Below are 25,106 nucleotides of genomic sequence, written 5' to 3' on the forward strand. Positions count from 1 at the left end.
ATGGGAGACATACAACATAGAGCTCTATCACGAGACGAGCATTTTAAATGTTATCAAGACCTAACAGGGGCTGCGTTGGCATCGATCTCAACAACACTAAATAAGATTTTAGAGGACTCAAAAACACCACTCTCTAGGGAAGAGATCTTAGAGAATTTATCATCTTCAGTAAAATTATTATCCGAACTTTTCCATTTATTAACTCAGGCAAGAAAAGTTTTCCTCGTAGGTAGATATGAGGAGAAGATCCAAAAGATTCTAAAAAAGGTACAACCTACATCTTTTTTGTTTGGAGATAATTTAAAAGCATTGATCGAGACATCTAAGGCTATGGAAAGGGTATCCATGGACCTCAGACCGAAATCGAGACTTCCCTTAAGATCAACTTTAAACTGGAGAAGCTCCACTTCAAGAAGAGGAGCGATGAGGAGGAGCTTCAACCAGAGTCAGACATCGAGAACATCCAGCTCCAACGACACACAGACCGGTTATCCTTCACGCAACAAGGGCCCAGCGAAGAGGCATTACATGCAGTCGCAGCCGCAGAGGAACAGACATTAAATCAGGATAAGGTAACACCGACAGCAGCTAGATTAAAATTTTTTATTAATAGATGGAAACAAATTACCCAAAATGATTTTGTCCTAGAGGCGATCAAGGGTTACAGTTTAAACCTAGAAGGAGAGGTTTTTCAAATTAGTGAACCCCATACTCAGAGTCCAAATTTAGATTATGATAGGGCTATTAAGAAACTAATATCCTCTGGGGCAATTGAAGTTTGTAAAGAAATTAAAGGACAGTTTCTGTCGTCTTATTTCTTGGTTGATAAACCAGATGGCTCAAAAAGATTCATCCTTAATCTTAAGAAATTTAATTTCTTTATTAAAAAGGAACACTTCAAGATAGAGGATATTAGAACCGCACTAAGTCTTATCAATAAACACGATTATATGTGCCGACTAGACCTAAAGGACGCTTATTTACTTGTTCCTATTAATCCTTCACACAAAAATTTTCTCAGGTTTAAATATAACAGCCAGACTTATCAATTTAACGCTCTACCATTTGGTTTATCATCAGCCCCTTTTATTTTTACAAAAATAGGTAAACCAATTGTAAACTGGTTAAGGTCAAGGGGTATTAGATTAGTGATCTATTTAGACGATTTTTTAATTTTTGGAACTTCTAAGGAAGAATGTATTAAGAACACAAAACTAACAATTTCGCTTTTATTATTTTTGGGATTTATCATTAACTGGGAAAAAAGTGATATAAAACCTAGTAATTCTTGTAAATTTTTAGTTATGATAATTAATTCGAGAGAAATGCGATTAGAATTACCACAGGAAAAGCGATTAAAAATAAAAAATCTAATTAAGAAACTACTTGAGAGTAATACGATAAAGGTTCAAGTTTTAATGGAAACAATTGGTACTCTTGTGGCGGCTTGTCCGGCAATAGCTTACGGCTGGCTTTATTACAAATCTTTAGAATCGCTTAAGAGGGAAGCTTTAAATTTTAATCAGGAAAATCTCAGGAGATCAATAGAATTATCTGGGTCGGCAATAGAGGAATTAGAGTGGTGGAATTCTCAGATTTTAATAGCGACAAATAAAATTCGTTCTAGCGAATACGATCTCGAAATTTTCTCGGATGCCTCCAAGACAGGTTGGGGAGCTACATGTGCATCAAAATAAGCTAAAGGTTTTTGGGGACATAAGGATAGAGAGAGACATATAAATTATTTAGAAATTAAGGCCGCCTTTTTAGCCCTTAAAGCTTTCGCCGCTTCAGAAATAAATAAACAAATTCTCTTGCGAATTGACAATGTAACAGCTCTGGCATATTTGAATAAGATGGGGGGTATCAAAAATAAAGAACTACATAATCTTACCAAGGAAGTTTGGGAATGGTGTAGGGATAGGGATATCTGGATATTCGCAGAATACGTTGCTTCAAAGGAGAACTTGGCCGATGAAGGATCCAGAATCTCTAATTTAGACACTGAATGGGAATTGGCTAATTTTGCGTTTCGTGAAATTGTTAAGAAATTCGGCCAACCTTCGATAGATTTATTCGCGAGTCGAATAAATAAGAAGTGTACTAGATATATTTCTTGGGAAAGAGACTGTGAAGCACAAGCAATAAACGCTTTGACAGTAGCTTGGAAACAGGAATTCTGGTACGCCTTTCCCCCTTTTTCCTTAATCGCCAAAGTTTTGAAGAAGGTTAGAGAGGAAGGTTTCACAGGAATCCTGGTAGTTCCACTTTGGACATCCCAACCGTGGTTCCCTGAATTTAAGAGATTATTAGTTTCAGATATAATTGAGTGGAAACCAGCTTCTAATTTGCTTCTTTCTCCTTGCAGGAAAGTCATTCATCCCCTGTCAGCAGAGCTTACCCTGGTATCAGGAGTTTTATTAGCCAATCATTCAAGGAAAAGGACTTGGGAGAAGACACTATAGAGATCCTGTTCGAGTCATTGGCAGAGAGTTCAAAAAAACAATACAACACTTCATTAAAATATTGGTGGAATTTTTGTGAGGAGACAAAACAGGATCCCTATCTGGCGAACGATAACACCATTCCTAAATGTTTGACAAAGAAGTTTTCCGAAGGCGCTTCTTATGGTACTCTCAACACGCTACGCTCGGCCATTGCTTTGATTAACAATTATCAGATCACAGAGAGCAAACTGATCAACAGATTCTTTAAAGGTATTTTTCGAATCAGACCAACCTTGCCTAGATACACTTCCACATGGGACGTCGATCCGGTTGTAAAGCTGATCGAAGAATGGAGTCCTAACAGTCAAATAGACCTAAGTAAGTTATCGCTTAAGTTAGTTATGTTATTAGCACTAGGCTCGGCTTTTAGAGTACAATCTCTAGCAAAGATTAGAATTGATAACGTTAAGATTCTTAAAGAAGGAGTTGAGATTTTCATATCCGATATTATTAAAACCTCGAGACCAGGTTCGGAACAACCTCTTGCTTTTTTTCCATTTTTTAATAACAAAGCCTTTGTGTAGCGCAGACAATAATAGACTATTTAGAAGTAGCTAAGGATTTTCGAGGCGAAATTAAGAGACTGTTTATATCAATTAAGAAACCATATAAGGAAGTAGGCGCACAAACCATCAGTAGATGGTTAAAGACCATGATGTCAAAAGCTGGTATCAATAAAGATATCGGTGCTCATTCTACCAGACATGCATCTACTTCCAAAGCCTTGAGAAAGGGTTTAGATATTAATGAAATAAAAAAAGCAGCTTGTTGGTCGGCTAATTCTAGCGTTTTTCAAAGATTTTATAATAGACCAATAGGACGTGCAAATTCGATTTTCTCAGAAACAGTTCTAACTTCTACTTAGAAGTTCAAAGACTTTTAGTACTTATTATTTTCATGTATGCATAATTATGATTGTTCAATGTTTAATATACTAGTTTTATAAGAAGAAAAGAAGGATTTTGTACTTTTTTAATAAAGAAATGAGTTTTTCAAGATATGTTAACTGTTTAACTCTAAACATCTACAAGTAAAATATATCTTCGAACAAGTTATATGAAATATAATTAATGATTAAACGAACTTACAAGTGAAGTTCGATCATAATTATATGAATTACTTGTTCGAAGATATAAACTCCCACCCAATAAAAAATTTTTCTAACAATAATAAAAAATAGATAAAAAAAATAATAATAATAATAATAATAATAATAAAAATAATAATAATAATAATAATAATAATAAAAAAAAAAAAAATTTTACCCTACCCTTTAATTAATCTAAACTAAATGAAGGCAGGGCTATAAAGTAGTAGAAAGGTAGGCAGAGACAGACTTTTCTCTTTCTATCTCTGAATAGTGGCGTCATCTAGCGACAATTTGCGGTACTACAAGTAAAATATATCTTCGAACAAGTAATTCATATAATTATGATCGAACTTCACTTGTAAGTTCGTTTAATCATTAATTTTCAGTGTTTACTTTAATTAGATTTTTGTTTTTTCCTTACATTTATACAATTTTATTTAAAACATATTAAATCTTATAATGTATTCTTTTTTTCATCATCTGAATTATAATCTATTAAAAAATTTAGTTTCTACATATTTAAATATATCTAATTTTAATTCGTTGTGATTTCGATGAAACAAAAATTTGATTACTTAATAATGTAATTGTAGGTTCTTTCACATTAAAATTTATTCGAATTTTAGTCAATTTAACCTCTCATTAATACCAATTTCAATTGTTCAAAAATTGTAAGACATTAAAATTAAATGAATCTAAATTTGATTACTCTTCCAACTTTAAAATGTTTAAGCATAAAATGTTAATAAAAGTTTAAATTAACCAAAATTTAAGTGAATACCAATTAAATACTGTTCAAATTACTTCATTTTATGTACATTTCTTGTCACTTTGTTGTAACTTCTTCCTTTATATAATAATAATTTGTGCAATTGCAAAAAAAGCAGAACGAATCGAATTTGAGTTCAACTGAAATAGTTTGAACAGAGTAAAATTCAGCTTATTTCGTTTAGGTTTTTAAACAGTTTAAGTGTTAAAAAAATGAAAGATTTAAAAGCACTTCGCACTTGTCTATTTTTCGCAAAAATTCAATTATTATCATATACAATTATTCAATTTTTTTTAATACCAACTATTTAAATAAAATTTTTTTTAAAGAATTCAATCATTTTTATAAATTATAATAAAATTCTTCGCAAAAGTTTAATTATTTTCACAAATATTAAAATTTCTTAAAAAGATTTGATTACTTTTAATAATGAAAGATTTTTTAATGATTTTTTTTGCTCCATGCAAAAAAAACCACTCTCACGTTGGTTCTCTAAAACAACCACTCTATATTTTTACTCATAACCTGGTAATATTTTGTTTTATACATTTTTTATTCAAAGGTTATTATTTGCAAGAAAATCTAAACACAATTTATAATCAGTCACTATTGATAGAGTATAAATGTTTATTATATTTCATTGTAAATATTTTATATTTTTAATAAAAAATGAATTAAAGAGAATATGGTGTGGTTAGGAAACAAACGCAGTCTGGTTGTTTTACAGAACCAACGTGAGAGTGGTTTTTTTGCATGGAGCTATCGAAAGGATTTCTTCAAATAATTAAATTTTTTTTTAATTTTAATAAAATTCTTCTCCAGAATTCTATAATTTTAATAAATATTAAAATTCTTTGTAGAAATTATCAAATTATTAAAAAAAATTAAACTATTTTTACAAATGAGGGTTCACGTGCAATAAGGGGACGCACAGGCTATTCGTTGTCCTCTCGCGCAGCAGCAGAATCACTATACGCGGGGACTTTCACTTCCATGCGTATCCCCTTATTGCACGTGAACCCCCCTGTAAAAAAAAGTATTGGGAGGTACGGGATTCCGTATTGCAAGTGCCAACCTGCCAATGCGGTATTCGCGAATTACCGCATTGGGTGTCGTGGTGAATACGGAAATCAAGGGGTCCCAATGCGGTGCCAGTTTTAAGCTTTAAAAAAACGAAAATACGTGACAGGAGGAAATAATTAGTGTCAGTGGAGAAATATGCGAGTTAAAGGAATGAGAAAATAATAATAGTGAGTGTAAAAATGAAATTTTAAGAAAAAAAGGTAAGTTGAACTGTCAAATATGGGCCCAATGCGGCATAGGCTGATTTCAATGCGCCACAGCAAAAGCAACTTTGACTGGTTTGAATGGCGTGAAATAGGTAAACAAACATTTTCTAACACATTTGTCTCCGTACACAGACACTTTTCACTAAATCTGCCAACGTACAATTGGTAAGCATCTTCTAAATTACAATAATAGAAAATATTGTTTAGATTCATGCAGAAACGTGGTTATAAAATAAAAAATTGGAAAGTAATGTAATGCAAATTACGAGCGAATCGGGCCACTGTGTTCGCTCGATTCGCTCTGCTTGCTTCTGCCCTCTACTGGCGACTTGCACTATGTACCCACAGGTGTCTGGAAGGAAGAAAAAGTTTGCCTACGATGCCAAAACAATTCATTGTTACCCTCTGGTTCCTTAGCACCCTCTGAAAAGAGAAAACTTAACCCGAAAATCGTAGCTGTTCATTTATGGAAAAATCACCCCTTTATAGGGGTGATTTGGAATTTTTTTCAGAAAAAATTGTTTTTAAGGAGCAAAAATTATTTTTAAATTATTTTGATAATTTTTATTTATGTGTGTGTTTACAGGGTTTAATTTTCTAGATACAATCGATTAAAAAGTTTTTTAAAAACAAAAAATTCAAATTTTTAACTTTTCTTTTATTTGGTTAACGATTTTTGATAACATCTATTTACATATATGAGGCATTATTCCTGAACTGCCCCAAAAATAAAAAAAAGTTCTTGGATTTCCTTTATACTTTGGAAATATGTTACCCTAGTAGGTACAAGTTACTACACCAATTTAAAGGTCCAACCCCCCACCCCAATCAAAAGGGTGGGGGGTTGAAATTTCAGCTTCAACTCGAACATGCATTCTTTAAACATTTGTAGTTTCTACTTAAATTATTCAATTAAAAAAAGTAAGTAGTGTTTTAGAAAGGTTTTTTTGTGTACTTTTAAAATATTTTATTTATATAATAAAAAAAAAATTTTTTTTGCAAAAATTTTTTAAAATAAATAGTTTTTTGCAATTTTGTGCAAGTTCGGTAGTTTTTATTTTCTTTTTAATAATCTCAAATGAAAGCTTGGGAATTCCCCTAAAAGAAGATATAAGTCTGAAAATGGGCCGAAACAATTTGCCAAAGATATAGTGTAATAAGTAAAATTTGTCCGTCCGCTCGCGCACTCCAGCGCGATGAACAGTGGGATTTTTTTTCAACTTACTATTGAAAATTGTCTAGAAACTACAAATTTTATCGGATGTTGATGTTCTTGATTTAAAATTACTAAGAGATCCATCAAAGTCGATTTTTGAATTTTTAATTGTTTATTTTTTTCTTGTTACTCAAAAATTTGACAAATTACAATATTTTTAGAAAAAATCATGTTAGTTTTTTTATTTTTCCATTACACATGATCGAAATCAATTTAAATTAGTCTAGTATGACCACCGGACAATTAATAAAGCATAATACAATTTATTTAAATTGTTGCAAACAATGTTAATTAACAAATAGATTACTTCGGACCTTCTTCATAAAAAAAATTGGTTTTTTTTGCAGACAAGTTTAAATTTATGTCTAATTTAGTAAAAAACTATTTTACAGTTAAAAATTATCATTAATATTAACAATTATATAAACAATAATCAACTTCCTTTTGTATTTGTAAACATTTTCGTCATTTTTCAAACTTTAAATATTTATATCATATGTACATTCTTTCAAAAACTTAAAAAATTTATTTGCTTAAACAATTACATTTGTTATAAACAAATTTTTCATTTTTAAACAAATAATTAGCTTTTTTCATCAAACAAAATTTTTTCCTTTTTTATATTTACTATCATAAAAAAGAACTCCTTAATGAAATGGGAATACTATAAATTATTCATTTAATTCTAACGAACATTATAAGTTAACAAATATTTAACTTTGTTCTTTTTTCACAGAAAAAATATATTTATTATGAATAAATATATTTTTAAAAAAAAAATTTTTTTTTTTTTTAAAAAAGGAAAAAATTTTGATGATGAAAAAAGCTATTATTTGTTTAAAAATGAAAAATTTGTTTATAACAAATGTAATTGTTTAAGCAAATAAATTTTTTAAGTTTTTGAAAGAATGTACATATGATATAAATATTTAAAGTTTGAAAAATGACGAAAATGTTTACAAATACAAAAGGAAGTTGATTATTGTTTATATAATTGTTAATATTAATGATAATTTTTAACTGTAAAATAGTTTTTTACTAAATTAGACATAAATTTAAACTTGTCTGCAAAAAAACCAATTTTTTTTATGAAGAAGGTCCGAAGTAATCTATTTGTTAATTAACATTGTTTGCAACAATTTAAATAAATTGTATTATGCTTTATTAATTGTCCGGTGGTCATACTAGACTAATTTAAATTGATTTCGATCATGTGTAATGGAAAAATAAAAAAACTAACATGATTTTTTCTAAAAATATTGTAATTTGTCAAATTTTTGAGTAACAAGAAAAAAATAAACAATTAAAAATTCAAAAATCGACTTTGATGGATCTCTTAGTAATTTTAAATCAAGAACATCAACATCCGATAAAATTTGTAGTTTCTAGACAATTTTCAATAGTAAGTTGAAAAAAAATCCCACTGTTCATCGCGCTGGAGTGCGCGAGCGGACGGACAAATTTTACTTATTACACTATATCTTTGGCAAATTGTTTCGGCCCATTTTCAGACTTATATCTTCTTTTAGGGGAATTCCCAAGCTTTCATTTGAGATTATTAAAAAGAAAATAAAAACTACCGAACTTGCACAAAATTGCAAAAAACTATTTATTTTAAAAAATTTTTGCAAAAAAAATTTTTTTTTTATTATATAAATAAAATATTTTAAAAGTACACAAAAAAACCTTTCTAAAACACTACTTACTTTTTTTAATTGAATAATTTAAGTAGAAACTACAAATGTTTAAAGAATGCATGTTCGAGTTGAAGCTAAAATTTCAACCCCCCACCCTTTTGATTGGGGTGGGGGGTTGGACCTTTAAATTGGTGTAGTAACTTGTACCTACTAGGGTAACATATTTCCAAAGTATAAAGGAAATCCAAGAACTTTTTTTTATTTTTGGGGCAGTTCAGGAATAATGCCTCATATGTGGGCAATTTCACGTCAGATTTCAGTTTACATTTTCAATTTTGAAAAAATTTGATTTTTGAAAAGTAGACTTTTTTTCAATGGTCTACAACTCGAAAATTATTGGACTTACAAAAATTTCGTTGAGACAAAAAAAGTTTAGTTATCCTTCAACTTTTAAATGTTGTTACAAAACAAATTTTTTTAAAAAAATAAAAAATTATATAAACAAAATAATTTTTTTTAAATTTGGACGTTTTAAAAAAATTTTTAAAAAAACATAGCTGGCAATGATAAAAATAGTTTGCAAAATGTTTCAGAGTGTTCTTCTTGAATTTGATGTGTTAAAATAAATTTTTAATTTTATCGTGCAAGTTTTATGCGCTCTGCACTGTGCACGTTTTTTGAAAAAATTAAAATTTTTCAAAATCCATACGATTGATTATTTATTATCGTAAGAAAAGCATACATAAAATTTGGCAACGAAAAATAATAAAAAATGTAGAATTAGTTGAATTTTTTAAAAACTACTAGTAAAATTTGTGCCATTCAAAAATAACCATTTCTAGGGGTATCAAAATTTTGTTTACATTTTTTCACTACCTGAAATCATATTACACTATAGAAGATTAATAAAAGTAATTTTTAACTGATTTACAATTTTTATTTATTTTTCAAAAAATTTGATTTTAAAAAAAATAAAATTTTTTTGAAAAATAAAATTTTTTGTTTTTTCTATAAATGAACAGCTACGATTTTCGGGTTAAGTTTTCTCTTTTCAGAGGGTGCTAAGGAACCAGTGGGTAACAATGAATTGTTTTGGCATCGTAGGCAAACTTTTTTTTCCTTCCAGACACCTGTGTACCGATTGTGTACCGCATTGAAAGCAGCCTACGCCGCATTGGACTCATATTTGACAGTTCAACTTACCTTTTTTTCTTAAAATTTCATTTTTACACTCACTATTATTATTTTCTCATTCCTTTAACTCGCATATTTCTGCACTGACACTAATTATTTCCTCCTGTCACGTATTTTCGTTTTTTTAAAGCTTAAAACTTGCACCGCATTGGGACCCCTTGATTTCCGTATTCACCACGACACCCAATGCGGTATTTCGCGAATACCGCATTGGCAGGTTGGCACTTGCAATACGGAATCCCGTACCCCCCAATACTTTTTTTTTTACAGGGCCTCAAATAATGAAATTCAATCGTTTTCAATATTTACTATTTTAATAACATTTCAAACTATTTTTTTAATTCCTACGTTTTACACGGAAAAAAAAAGTTCCCAGATGTTTCAGGAATTATTTCCTAACTCTTGGATACGTGGTAACAGCTCTGAACTAGCAACGAACATTCAATGGTAATCAATGAATGTTTGAAAGAAATTCGGGAACTGTATTAGAAAAAGCTATAAATAGTCCATTAGTCTCTTTTTCATTACTTTCTCATGTAAAGTTCATGGCGCTGGCCGCAACTGTTTCTGAAATTTTCGGGAACTCGTCAAGGAATCTTGGTGCGCAGAAACTGTGCGCACCAGTCTCAACAAGTCTCACCGTCAGTAAGACTTGCGTGCCTTATATATATTTACTTTATGCTGAGGTATTTAACTCGCCTGTTTAGCTCAGCTGGATAAGACGCCGGACTTCTATTCTCGGGTACGCGAGTTCTGTTCCAGCCGCCGTCGATTTTTCTCTAATATGGTTTTTTCTATTTCAGAAACTTAATAAAAAATAAAAATTGTATGTGACCTTCAAGGATAAATGTGTGTGTGTGCGGACGTGTCAAGGAGGGGAAGTGGGAGGGGGGAAGCAGAATCCATTTTTTCTTGCATTCGCCTAACTTTTCGATTTTCTTGAACAGTTCCCGACTTTTTCAAGAACAGTTTGCCGAGAAGTGGTGAAATAGTTATAATTTGTAGAGAAATAGTAAATGACATATTTCAACGAGGCAACCTTTAGTTATCTGTGTACTACCCGCCGTATCCAAGAGTTAAGAACGAAGTTTCCGAATAATCCTCGAACTTTTTTTTTCCGTGTACTATTTTTTTCAGTATTAAAGCTACATTTTGCTACCTATTTCAAATTAATTATTGCGTGTAAAGCCTTAACCAAAGTAAAATTTTCGCGTTTTAAAATGTAAGGAACTATTGTAATTTTCATGTCTTCTAAATTTTTGAGTTTGTAAATTAATTTAACCCTCTGAGGACTCGACTTAATCGCAATTTTACTTAATATACATACATTTTTACGAAAAGTGTTATTTTACAAGAAATAAAGTTTGACAATAACATTGTCTTTCACAGAAAATTTAGATGCAGCAGATAAGAAAGAGGATTTATATATAAAACTGTCAGATGTGGACAGTGATCAGAACGTAAACGAAGACAAACTGAAACGAAGTCGTCATGACAGATGCGTAAAGCGTAGATCAGACGATGAGGAGAATTTAAACAACAATTCAGAGAAAAAAAAGAGTAAACCTTTAAGTAAGTAAAATGCAATAAGTTCTTTCAGATGGATAGTTCAAGACATTCAATCTACATTTTAAATTTAAATAAATTCATAAAATTAAAAATATGTTTTTCACTAAAGGTGTTCTTTCCAATGTGTTGTGGACTCCAAAAGTGTCCTGTATATCTCTTCCTGGTACTGTTTTTAAATCAGCAGCTTTAACTTCTACAAGTAAGTATATACTTTCCAATGAAACATATAAAATGTTTTCGTTTTAAAAGAGAAAAAAAATTTTCAATCTTAGATTAATAAAAGTGTCCCTGCGTAATTTTAAAAAAATTGTCTCTCCCAAAATAAATTACCAATTTTAATGAATATTGGTTGAATAATACGTAATAAAATAGATGTCACTTAAAATAAAAAATATTAAAAAGGTTTGCTTGAAAATAGTTTATTAATTAACTGTCAATTAATCAATTTAACTTTTATTAAATGATATATGCCTTGTAAAAGTCAAAAAAATTCTTGAAAAAAAGTTAAAACTCTTAGAATTCAAAATACAAAGAATAAATTTTTATTTACTTTTTTTATTTAATAATTTGGCGTTTGAATATCCTTAACGTCTCGAAGTATATTCAGAAACAGGAATAAAAAAAATGAAACTTTTGCAAAAGTTAAGCAAAATAGTTTGTTTTTTGTTTTTCTCAGGGACAATAGAAATATTTTGTAACATTTTTAGTAAAATAATGTTACTTTTCGTACTGAATTTAACAACAAATTTTTGTAATAAATATTCATTTCAGATTCCGGTGAAAATGTTGCACCGCTTCAGGGAAATAATCTGAATCCCAAAGAAAACGACACTGATTTGGAGGTATCTACCGGAGAATTACGAGAAAACTCCCGAAAAGATGAGTATGTAGACCAGGAATTAAATTCATCTGAGACTGTTACTCCTACAGCAGTAAAGGATACTACTAAACTAAGTAAGATTCGAAATGTTCTTTTTAATTTATACATCTGGTGCAAGTATATGAATACATTCTGCCTTAAAGTAAGCATATTCCGTTTAATATGGTTTCTTAAAAATATTGTAAATTGTCAAATTATTTTACTCTAAAGAACGATTTGAAAATAATGAATATTTTGACTCGGTTAAGAATTCAAACAGGATTATGCAGCCTAATTCGATATATCGAAAATTCGTCATCCGATCTATTATGACCAAAATGTAGAATTTTTGAAATCGAATTAAAGCTGACTTCGACATTTGAATCGCCTACTTCAAATATTAGAAATTCGAGAAGAAAGATTCAATAATCATTTAAGAATTTTCTAAGTTTTTTTTGCAATGGCTTTGAAATAATTTTTCCTATAATATCACAACGTGTTTCAGTATCCGTATCTTGTAGTCTCGAATAGGGTTCGAGTACTTTCTTATACAAATTTTTAGAGATGTGCGAATAGTTTGAATTCGAACTATTCGAAGATTTCAAATCAACTATAGTTCATATTCGAAACTAAATTTTTTTATAAAAATTAATTATAAATTATAAAATATATTTTTTTCTATTCTGTGTTGAAAAACAACAGATACGTATTTTTTTACTTTTGTTTAATTGTCCATATTTTCGAGTTATGAATTTTCGAAATTTTGGACTTGTATTTGTAGACCTATATTCAGTAGCTTATAACTCCAAAAATATTGAGTTTAAGAAATAGTTGTAAAAGAATGAAAGTTTTCGTTTTCTATCGACTTTTAAGAAATGTAAACAAAAAAATTTTTTTAAAAGTTTTTATTAAAAAAAATTTTTTTTTTTATATACATAATAATTTTTTAACTTTGGGCCTGATTTTTTTTATTTTTTATGATTTATTTGTACTTTATAATATAGAGAAAATTTTCCAAAAAGTTTTAAAATGGACCTGATGTGACAATAGAGTTTTAAAACATTCTCAAAAATGACTTGCAAGCATCACAGTGGGATTTTTTTACAATTATCTTTTTAAAACTGTCTACAGCGTAGAACCTTTCATTTAAAACGAAGAACACTCAAGTAGATTAAAAATTTATACGCTGTAGACACTTTTAAAAAGTTAATTGTTAAAAAATCCTGTTATGCTTGCAAGTGACTTTTGAAAATGTTTTAAAACTCATTTAACACATTAAGGCCATCTCGGGACTTTTTGGAAAATATTCTCTATTTTATAAGATATAAATAAATTTTTAAAAAATACAAAAAAAATCCGGCACAAAGTTAAAAAAAATTGATTTGTTTATAAAAAAATTTTTTGTATACATTTCTTAAAAGTCGATAGAAAACTTAAACTTTCATTCTTTAAAAACTTTTCCCTAAACTTAATATTTTCGGACTTATAAGCTTCTGAATATATATCCACGATTAAAAGTCCAAAATTTCGAAAATTCATAACTCGAAAATTTGGACAATTAAACAAAAATAAAAAAATATGTATCTCTTTTTTTATATAGAATAAAAAAAAATATTTTTGGCCGATTTTAAGAGGTCGACTATAATCTCACGTGGCATTGCCCATATGTTAATATTTGAATAAATGAAAAATAAAGTACGTTTATATTTATATAATATAAGTATAATATATTATACTTTATTTCACAATACATACATTGATTCGAATTCTAGTCGCCTTTAGATTTGATTCGAAATTTTTTTATAAGAGTCGATGCGATTCGAGACCGAAATTCCTGATTCTCACATCTCTACAAATTTTTTTCCTCCGTTAATATTTTTTGATTCTTAAAGCATTTTAGTAATTCTTCGTTGAAAATTCAATAAGTTATCAGGAAATTTACTACATTTCTTCTCTAAACGCTTGTAATAAGATAACAACCTATGGTTCGGTAGAATCTCATGTTTCTTTTTCATATCAGTGTTAAAGATGAATTTGATTAATTATTAAATAAAAACAAATCTTTATTTTGAGCAAATTCAACTTTAACTGTATTGAAGATAATTTCAAAAGGTTAAATAGAATAAGACTCAAAACTTATCATCCCAAGGTAAACGTTATTTGCTTTTCGGGAACAAAATTTTTATTCAAAAGGTAGTGGATCCCTCTTTTAGGTTTATTATTAATTCAATAACCCCGGTTAGACGGTATTTTAATTGAAAGAAGTAAAAAAAGGATTAGGTGACAACAGTTAGAAAATCGTAATAAAACAAATTACTTGCAATATGATTCAATATAGAATGCTCTCGTTTATTCAATTCTAAATGATTAAAATATTCATTTAAAAAAATATTATACAAAACAAGAATTTTACTAGATTCTAAATTCTTTGTGTTTATAATTGCATAATAGTTAGTATTGTGAAATATTCCTTTTATAAAATACAATAGAAAATTCTTTTTTATGCGTAATAATAATATAACATTAATGATATCCAATAGTTATTTTTTGTTTGTTTATAAAATAATAATTGTTATGTCTTAATACAAATCGTAATGTGTAAAAGTGTATAAATGTGTAAAGTATGTAATAATTAATAATCAACTCACCAACTTATAAATCTTTTATTTATATTAGAGACAGAAAAGTCTCCTGTTACTCTTTATAGGTGAATCACTCAGATTCATACCTGTAGTATATTCCTGATCAAGATTTTCTCTTCCTTGTTTCTTTTATTTCTTTTATTCTTCAATAGTTTTTATTCCTCCTTAATTATTTATGTTCAGTATAAGACTCTTTGCTTATCTTAATTCAAAATTATATCAAAATTGATTTTAATATTCAAAAATCGGGGTCACCGATTTTGAACTTTTAATCAACTCTGATATTTGCAGTAAAGACAATTACAAAAAAATGCTTTTATAATCGCGAGATAGAGGTTCGAAATTTTAACACTCTGTCTTCCCTTTTAAATAAATCACTTTTATTTATTTTTTTAATAATCACTTTTTTTATAGTAATATTTTCTTTAAACAATTCTTTTTTTTTTAATTTAACTTCTTTTTAACTTTTATTCCTTTTTAATGATATGGTAAATCACTTTTCTCACTTTATTTCTTTAAAATTACCTATTTTTTATATATAATCAAAAAATCATATAAATTATCAATTCACTTCAACTCAATTTGATTAAAATCAACCCTTATTTTGGGGACAAAATATAAAACCTCCGCCTTTTGCGGGAAATAAGACTCAAAAATATGAAATCATCCGCTTTGCGGGAAAAACAAATTAACACTACCGATTTTCGGGAGGAACACTTAATTCTACGCAGCTTTACTGCGGGAGGAACAAATTCGGACTCCTCGATTATTCCACCTGAAAAATCGGTCACACCCTGGAAATCGACTCAAATAGTTAAAGGTGGGAGAAACTTTTGCACACGGTCCGCCAACTTATTGTTACCAAGGAAGCTTTTTGCAAGCTTGCAAATTCCTTGAAAAGTGGCGTGATAGAGTTCGATGTTCTCTATTCTATATTGCCCATGTGTATGTGTATTCTCCTTACCAGTATTTTACCAATACTTTTAAAAGTCTTTTTGTAGGTGATAATTTTTAATGAAGTCGACAAATTCCTTTTGAAATAAGAGTGATGTTCATATTCTTTCAATCAATTTTAGAATAATAATTTTAAAAATAATATTGAATATTATTGGGAATGAAAACAATTGAAGAATGATTATCGTTATTTTTTAAGTTTGGATATAATTTAATTATGAAAAAATAGTTTTAAGACAAATTAATTGATGAGTTAATTATGTAAAAATCCTCTTATATCCTGATAATATGTCTATTGAGTACTTAATTCTATTTACAAAAGTTCCAATTTTTTAATGAAATTATACAATATAACAAATTTTTAATTAATGAAAAAATTAAAAATAGTTACGAAGTCATACGTAACAATCAGTAATAATTTTATGTGGTTAAGTAATTTATTAAAATTTCTACAGGTGATTCAGTCAAGAAAGACAACAAGAAAGCATCAAGGAATAAACAAGATAGTATGTTGCATAATTTTTTATTTAAACTCTTGCATTTTAGTTGTAGAGTGTATTTAGATTTAAACAATGATATTTCTTTAATTTCTTGAAATTTTATTTTATAAATTAATATATACGGCATAAATATCTTTAAAATTTTTTCAGATACTTCAACTAATCAGGTAGCAATTCCTTCAACTTCACAATCAACGAACAGGAATGTGGGTGGTAAGTAAATAATGCTGTTGAAGAAATTATGACTCAGTGATATTTTTTTTACCTTTAAAAATTTACTTTCTTCTGTATCATGCAACGGTACATTTAAAATTATTTACATCAATTAGGGTTTAAAAATTTAAAAAAAGAATGAAAAAAATTCGATTTAATGTATAATTGAAAAGCTTAAAATATTTTTGAACGTGATAAACCGAATTTCTTCTTATATTGGATGTTATTTTCTGGTAAAATTACTTTTCAAAGAGGGTGTCAAATGAAAGTAAAAATATTAATATCTAAATAATAAAATTTCTTTTCGCGATACTTATAGTAACTATCACTTCAATGTTTGTGTTAATAAATTAAACTCAAAAACGCAATGTTAAAACATTAACGAAAAGAAAATCGCGATTATTAGTGATGTCTACTTAACTTTGTTCCCTCCCACTTTGCGTATTACCAATCGAAAGGACGTCAAAATTTGAGTCGAAAACAGTCGTAGATGTTCTAAGGTATGTTTCGGAATGGGGTAAAAAGGAGTAATAGTTACTGGAAAAGCGATCGTTAATGTTTAAAAGCTCTAAGTCGAAGATTGAATTCTCCTTTTTACCCCTTTCCGAAACTTACTTTGGAACATCTTTTACTGTTCTTCACTCAGTTTTTGACGTCCCTTCGATTGGTAATAAGCAGAATAGAAACAAATTTAAGTAGACACTAATTATCATAATTTTGTTTTCGTTAATGTTTTAACGTCACGTTCTTCAGCTAAATGTTAATAAAGTAATAATAATCATCATCTTATTTCAGGACATAAGACGTTATACGAAGTTTATCAAAAAGTAGTTTCTATTGAAACCGTAGTGAAATCATTTTTTAAGGGCGAGCAAAAGTCTGGACCTTCCTTTGATACTGAGAAAGACTTGAAAATGTTTCCTGCAAAAAGCATGAAAGAAGTTTTCAAAATTTCAAAAAAGTTGAAAGAGAAAGAAGAGTTCTACGAACAAGTGGTTTGTACTTCTTTGTAATAATAATATTACCTTTCACAGTATTTTATAAGGTGTTTAGAATTTTGTAATATCAGTAATCATGTTTTGGTTGAAAAGTTAGTTAGAAAATAATTGTTACTCCAAAATTTGTAATGTTTATAAAATTCTGTGCTTACATCTAATTATTTTCTTTACTGTGAACTTAAAGGTGCTTATATAATTCTACACTTTTAGACAAAAGCTAAATTTTCATGTGATTTGATTTTAAAGTCTTGAAAAGCCCTCTAAATGTGAAAAATATTGTATCCAAAGAAAAAAATTGGACTCTTTTTTGTTGCAGCTCATAATGAGTCAGTTTTCTGACTCATTTTGATGAGTATAGTTTTCTTCTGTGTCAATATGCTTGCTGACGCAAAATTGTCCAAACTTTTAAAATCTTTGAATTCCAATTCTCTAACTAACTTTCTTTTTTCAGCGCGATGCTGCAGTCCGTACAGGATATTCTCAAAGTATAAACATGACAATAAATAACATCTTAAATGATTTATTGACGTTCGAAGCAGGAATGTCATTTACTTTTGAAGGAAGGTCTGGAAAAAAACCTGCCTTCAAAAAGTTAAAACTGAGAAATATAGTAATTGGTAAATACCTACACATACCTACATTTAAAATTTCGGTTTCCCATTTTTGAAACATCAATTTAAATTCCATAACTTTTTTTTGTAGATTCCATGATTAATTTGAAGCCCAGTGTCTCCAAAGCAGAAATTGATACGGGCATTAAAAAATGGCTGCAAAGTTGCAAGAAGAATCGCGATCGTCAAATGTGAGTATCTTGTACGAAGATAAATTACATTAAATTTTTACTTCTGAACAATATTAATATTAACTAGCAACAATACGCGCGCTACAGCGCGCGGCTAACTTTTTGCTTCATTTTTTAAATAAAAATTAGCAATTTTAACAATAATAATCAAATTTTTGTCGAAAATACTAAAATAATTCAATTTTTGAGAAATTGCAAATAATTTATTGCAGAAATTCAATTATTTTCAAAAGTATAATAAAATTCTTCTCATAAAATTCAATTAATGTTTAAAATTTTAAAAAAATTCTCGTCAAAATCCCAATTTTCTTTGTAAATAACAAAATTTTTCCCCAAATTTCAATTATTTTCAAAAATGACAATAAAATTCTTGTCCTAATTTCAATTATTTTCAATATCTACTATTTTAATAAAATTTTCCGAGAAAAATTCAATTTTTTAAAAAATAATAAAATCGTACAGAAACATTTAATTATTGTCAAAAATATTAAAAATTCCACAGGTATTCAATTATTTACAATTTTTTATATAAATTTCTTCGCAATAAATCAATTATTTTCATAAATTTGTAATTATTTATAAATTATTATAAAACATAAAGAAATCGATCACTCCGAGTCTCCAAGTCTTCGACTCGGAGCAATCAATTTCTTCATGTTTTATAGCAAAATACTTTTATAAGTTGTTTAATTTCAAAAAGGTTTGAATTTGGAATTTTTGAATGTCTTAATACCTGTGAAAAAAGAATAATAATAAAATATTTATTTAAAAAAGAAATTTTTGAAGTTTTTGAATAATTTTACAATTAAAGAAATTCATAAAAATGTAACGGAACATTTTTTTTGAGTAAAATTTTTTCCTTTATTTTCTAAAAATTCAAAAATATTCATTTTCAATAAAATCAACATTTGAAAGAATTTTGATTTAATAATTGAAAAAAATTGAATTTTACAAACAATTTTACATGAAATCGATTTTTTATAGAATTTTAATTTTATAAATTAAAAAGAAATTAAATTTTTTAAATAATATTCCAAAAAATTGAGTTTTTAAAGAAATTTAATCTTTTAATTAAAAAATAATTGAATTTTACATAGGTACAATTTAACAAAAAATTGAATTACCAAAGTATTTTAATTGAATAGTTTAGAAAAAATTACAATTTTCCAAAAATTTTTTCTGAAAAATTTATCTTTCAAAGAATTTTAATTTAATAATTGAAAAATAATTTAATTTTTTAAGAATTTTCCAAAAAATTGAGTTTTGAAAGAATTTTAATTTTATAATTGAAAAATAATTGAATTTAACGAAGAATTTTTTTAAAAAATCGATTTTTTTGAAGAATTTTAATTTAATAGTTGAGAAATAATTGAAATTTCCTAAAATTAATTTCAAAAAGGTTTGAATTTGGAATTTTTTAATGTTTTAATTCCTATGCAAAAATAATAATAATTAAATATTTACACAGTGCAACATTTTTGAGGTCATCGAATGTGCACTAAGTTTTGACTTCAGTTTCTGAAAGTACTTATCAAAACTAGCAAACACCTATTTCAGTTTTGCTAGATTAGCTCGGATTTGAATTTTATCGACATTTGAATTTTTTTTTGAATTTTCACATTTTTCAGTTTTCTGATACGGGCGGATGGGAACACTGGATATTAAAAGTTTATTAAAAAAATTCGCAATGGTCACAATTTGAAAAGCAATAATCCCTCTTTAATTAGAGAGAAAGAAAAAAAAATTTGATCGAAAATTGTTCCAGTTACGAATTTTTTTTTGGCTTTTTTACATTTTTTGGTTTTATGAAACGGGCGGGTGAGAAAGCTGGCTATTAAAAGATTATAAAAAAAATTCGCAGTGGTTACCATTTGAAGAGCAATAATTCCTCTTTAATTTCTGACATTGAAAAAAAAATTTGGTCGAAAATTGTTCGAGTTATGAATTTTTTTCGTACTTTTTCAAATTTTTTTTGTTTTTGATCTGGGCGGGTGAGAACGCTGGTTATTAAATTTTTCTTTTTTAAAAACGCAATGGTCACATTTTGCAGAGCAATACTTCCTTTTTAATTTCTGACAAAGAAACAAAATTTGGTCAAAAATTGTTCCACTTATTAATTTTTTTTTGACTTTTTCACATTTTTCAATTTGTTGATCAGGCGGGTGGAAACGCAGGCTATTAAAAATTTATAAAAAATTTTCGAATGATCACAATTTGAAGAGCATTAATCTGTCTTTAGTTTCTGCCCAAGAAAAAAAATTTGGTCAAAAATTGTTCAAGTTATGAATTTTTTTTACTTTTTTTTAATTTTCTGTTTTCTGATAACGGAAGTGGGAATACTGAATATTAAAAAATTATAAAAAGAATTCGTAATGGGCACAATTTAAAGAGCAATAATTCCTATTTAATTTCTGCCAAAGATAAAATATTTGATTCGAAATATTTGGTTTCGAAAAAAGTAAAAAAAAAATCAAAACCCTCGATTGCACAGGACTGCGGGGATACAAATGTACAGAAATAAATAAATAACACGAATAATTTTCTACCAATTTTTTTCTTTTATCAGAAATTAAAGAAGGATTATTGCATTTTAAAATTTGACCAATGTGAATTTTTTTAATTCATTTCTAATAGCCTGCGTTCCCACCCGCCTGATCAAAAAATTGAAAAATGTGAAAAAGTCAAAAAAAAATTAATAAGTGGAACAATTTTTGACCAAATTTTGTTTCTTTGTCAGAAATTAAAAAGGAAGTATTGCTCTGCAAAATGTGACCATTGCGTTTGTAAAAAAGAAAAATTTAATAACCAGCGTTCTCACCCGCCCAGATCAAAAACAAAAAAAATTTGAAAAAGTACGAAAAAAATTCATAACTCGAACAATTTTCGACCAAATTTTTTTTTTCAATGTCAGAAATTAAAGAGGAATTATTGCTATTCAAATGGTGACCACTGCAAATTTTTTTTATAATCTTTTAATAGCCAGCTTTCTCACCCGCCCGATTCATAAAACCAAAAATTGTAAAAAAGCCAAAAAAAAATTCGTAACTGGAACAATTTTCGACCAATTTTTTTTTCTTTCTCTCGAATTAAAGAGGGATTATTGCTTTTCAAATTGTGACCATTGCGAATTTTTTTAATAAACTTTTAATAGCCAGTGTTCCCATCAGCCCGTATCAGAAAACTGAAAAATGTGAAAATTCAAAAAAAATTGAAATGTCGATAAAATTTAAATCCGAGCTAATCTAGCAAAACTGAAATAGGTTTTTGCTAGTTTCGATAAGTACTTTCAGAAACTGAAGTCAAAACTCAGTGCACATTTTATGTGTTGCACTGTGTTACTTAAAAAAGAAATTTTTAATGTTTTTGAATAATTTTACAATTAAAGAAATTCGTAAAAATGTAACGGAACATTTTTTTTTAGTAGAATTTTTTCCTTTATTTTCTAAAAATTCAAAAATATTCATTTTCAATAAAATCAACATTTGAAAGAATTTTTATTTAATAATTGAAAAAAATTGAATTTTACAAACAATTTTACATGAAATCGATTTTTTATAGAATTTTAATTTTATAAATTAAAAAGAAATTAAATTTTTTAAATAATACTCCAAAAAATTAAGTTTTTAAAGAAATTTAATCTCTTAATTGAAAAATAATTGAATTTTACATACAATTTAACAAAAAATTGAATTACCAAAGTATTTTAATTGAATAGTTTAGAAAAAATTACAATTTTCCAAAAATTTTTTCTGATAAATTTATCTTTCAAAGAATTTTAATTTAATAATTGAAAAATAATTTAATTTAAAAAAAATTCTCAAAAAGTCCATTTTTGTAAACATTTTAATATAATGATTGTAAAATAATAAAATTTTAGAACAAAATTTTCAATAAAATCGAAATTTGAAAGAATTTTAATTTAATAATTGAAAACAATTGAATTTTACAAACAACTTTACATGCAATCGATTTTTTTAAAGAATTTTAATTTAATAAATTGAAAAATAATTGAATTTTTTAAGAATTTTTCAAAAAATTGAGTTTTGAAAGAATTTTAATTTTATAATTGAAAAATAATTGAATTTAACGAAGAATTTTTTTAAAAAATCAATTTTTTTGAAGAATTTTAATTTAATAGTTGAGAAATAATTGAAATTTCCCAAAATTAATTTCAAAAAGGTTTGAATTTGGAATTTTTGAATGTTTTAATTCCTGTGCAAAAATAATAATAATTAAATATTTATTTAAAAACGAAATTATTGATGTATTTGAATAATTTTACAATTAAAGAAATTCGTAAAAATGTAACGGAACATTTTTTTTTAGTAAAATTTTTTCCTTTATTTTCTAAAAATTCAAAAATTTTTGTTTTGAATGAAAATTTGTAATTGACAAATAGAATTTATAAACGTTTGTTACGTTTATTTTTGAAAAAACTTTGAATTTTATTAAAACATTAAAAACTTATAAGAATATTATTTTATAAATATGAAGAAGTCTTTGACTCGGAGTGATCAATTTATTCTTTTTTTTAAGAATTAAAGATAACCTAGGGATAAAATTATTATTTTATATAAGAATATTGTTACTCTAATTTTTTCTAAATTATTTTTATCATTTAAATTCCATTATTATTTTCTAGAATTATTTTCAAGAATGTTTAACTAAAATTCTTCTTTAAATTAATTATTAATTAAAAGTACGAAAAATTTCAATTTTCAAAGATTTTAATTTGCTAACATTTTCAAAATTCAATTATTTCTATAAATTTATGCTATAATGCTTTTAATATTAAATTATTATTATTATCTAAAATTTTAAACGAAATTTATTTTTAAATAAATTTTTATTAGAAAATTTTACAAGAATTCAATTATTTAATTTCAAAAATAAATAAATTGGTGAATAATTTTTAAATAATTTTATTAAAATTTTTGAGAATAATTGAATACTTTAGAAGAATTTTGTTATCTATTTATAATGATAATTTTATTGTAGAATTTTTTTTTTTAATTTGTAAATAATTTAATTTTTGCAAAGTATTTTATTACTTTTCAAAGTATTTGAATTCTTGCGATAAATTTTGATTTCCAATAACCTCGAAAATATATTGTGCAAAATTGTATACAAAAGAAATGTCAAACCTAGAAATAAAACAAAAGAATCCACAGAAGTCTAACTTCAGGTGTGGACAGAGATCTGGAAATCCGGATACGAAGATTATTATATAGTTAATATTAGGGGAAACTGGGGCTAAAAACCAAATATTTCACTATGGGGCACGTCACCACTAAATAATATGACCTTAAAGGGAGGGATCAGCGAAATTTCAACCCTTAGATAATTACGTTGTCAAAAGGGACAAATTTTTTTTAAGTATTATTTAGGATCTTTAGATTTTTCAGGGTGTCTACAAACCGGGAAATAGGCGGGAATAAGTTAAAAATAATTAATTTGAATGTAAAAAATCAGTCAAAGTATTTTAATTTAATAATTGATAAATAATTTAATTTTATAAAGAGTCACATTCTGAGGAATTCATGTTTCTCAGTGCGAAGATTAATAATTAAAATTTTTATTAGTTAATTTAAAAAAGAAACCCACTTAAAATTTTTGAAAAGTTTTTCTGAAAGTTCTGAAAAATACGACTATTGAAATTTTTCAATTCTATTGTTTCAAGATAATTGAATTTTTAAAAACAGATAATTAAAATTTTTGAAATAATTGAATTTATGGGAAAATTTGTGTTATTTAATTGAAATTTTTCGAAGAATTACGTTAAAATTTTTTATTTTCAAAGATTTTAATTTGAAACCTTTTCAAAATTGTACTAGAAGTTAATTATTGCATTTTTCTTAAAATTAAATTCTCATAAAAAATGTTATTAATAAATTTTTATATCTTTTGAGGAATTGTAATAAAATTTTTATGAATAATTCCATTTTTCGAGGAATTTAATTAAAATTGTATTAAGAATAATTAAAATTCTGCAATGAGTTTTATTATTTATGAAAATAATTAAATTCCTAAAAAGAATTTTATTATTTACGAAAATATTTGAATCCTTGTCAAAATTTTATTATTTTTTGAAAATAATAATTAAAGATTTGTGTATAATTTTATTAAATTTTGTTTAAATAATTTTCTTTTGGACAATTTTATTAAAATTAGTAAATTTTGAAAAAATATTTAATTGCGTTTAATTTCTGAAAATAATTGAAATTTCTTATGTTTAGAGAAAAGATGGATAAAGAGAAACAACAAGAAAATGAGGAAACGATTTCAATAAGTGGCGATGATAACGGCGATAGCAGCACTGACACCGAAGGGAGTGAGAAAGAAAATGAATAAATTGTTGAATTTAAAATAAATTAAAGTAATTAAAAATTGTCCAGCCATTTTATGTTGTTATTTTAAAGTTTTTAGTTAAATCATCAATAAAATTTTTAAAAAATTATCAAACTTTGTCATCTTCAAAAAAGCAAAAAATTTTTTATTATGGATTTCGAAAGTAAAATATGTCAAAAATGTGGTGTAAAATTTTTAGAAAGATCCCAGCACTCAAAATTAATTTTTTCAATGCTATTTGAGCGCTTACACGGTTATGTAAGTATACAACACAAACTTTAAACGTGTTTTTCTCAAAACCACATTTTTCCATGCTGCGGGATGTTTTTCTCGGAAACTACTAGACCGATTCTCAAAATTTTTTTACGAAAATCTTCGTCACATAGGTGGGTATCGCCGGAACTAGAATTATTTTAAAATATTAATTTTTACTATTTTTTTAAACCGAAAGACTGCAAAAAAAATCTTAATTTTCGAACAAAAAATTTTTAATTGCCGCCATTTTGTTATTTTTGCATA

General features: G+C 26.8%; 1 protein-coding gene across 1 annotated transcript; it reads left to right on the forward strand.

The window, feature by feature from the left end:
- LOC122507509 lies at positions 1-24,630 on the forward strand. The gene is made up of 12 exons (XM_043620257.1): positions 1-229; positions 328-572; positions 2,369-2,825; positions 11,092-11,274; positions 11,381-11,470; positions 12,043-12,225; positions 16,182-16,232; positions 16,377-16,439; positions 17,235-17,434; positions 17,889-18,054; positions 18,140-18,239; positions 24,476-24,630. The coding sequence occupies exons 1-12, from the start codon at positions 1-3 to the stop codon at positions 24,588-24,590; spliced, it is 2,082 nt and encodes a 693-aa protein (XP_043476192.1). The 3' UTR covers positions 24,591-24,630.
- The last annotated feature ends 476 nt before the right edge of the window (positions 24,631-25,106 follow it).

Source organism: Leptopilina heterotoma, unplaced genomic scaffold (genome assembly GCF_015476425.1).
Source record: "Leptopilina heterotoma isolate Lh14 unplaced genomic scaffold, ASM1547642v1 Lhet_47, whole genome shotgun sequence".
In the NCBI taxonomy this organism is placed as follows: domain Eukaryota; kingdom Metazoa; phylum Arthropoda; class Insecta; order Hymenoptera; family Figitidae; genus Leptopilina; species Leptopilina heterotoma.

Bases quoted from the DNA above. Each gene is read 5' to 3' on its own strand.
- LOC122507509 (XM_043620257.1), top strand. From the start codon at position 1: ATGGGAGACATACAACATAGAGCTCTATCACGAGACGAGCATTTTAAA. The intron at 2,826-11,091 runs GTAAGTTATCGC...TGTCTTTCACAG, and splicing joins TAACAGTCAAATAGACCTAA to AAAATTTAGATGCAGCAGAT. The intron at 16,233-16,376 runs GTATGTTGCATA...AAATTTTTTCAG, and splicing joins ATCAAGGAATAAACAAGATA to ATACTTCAACTAATCAGGTA.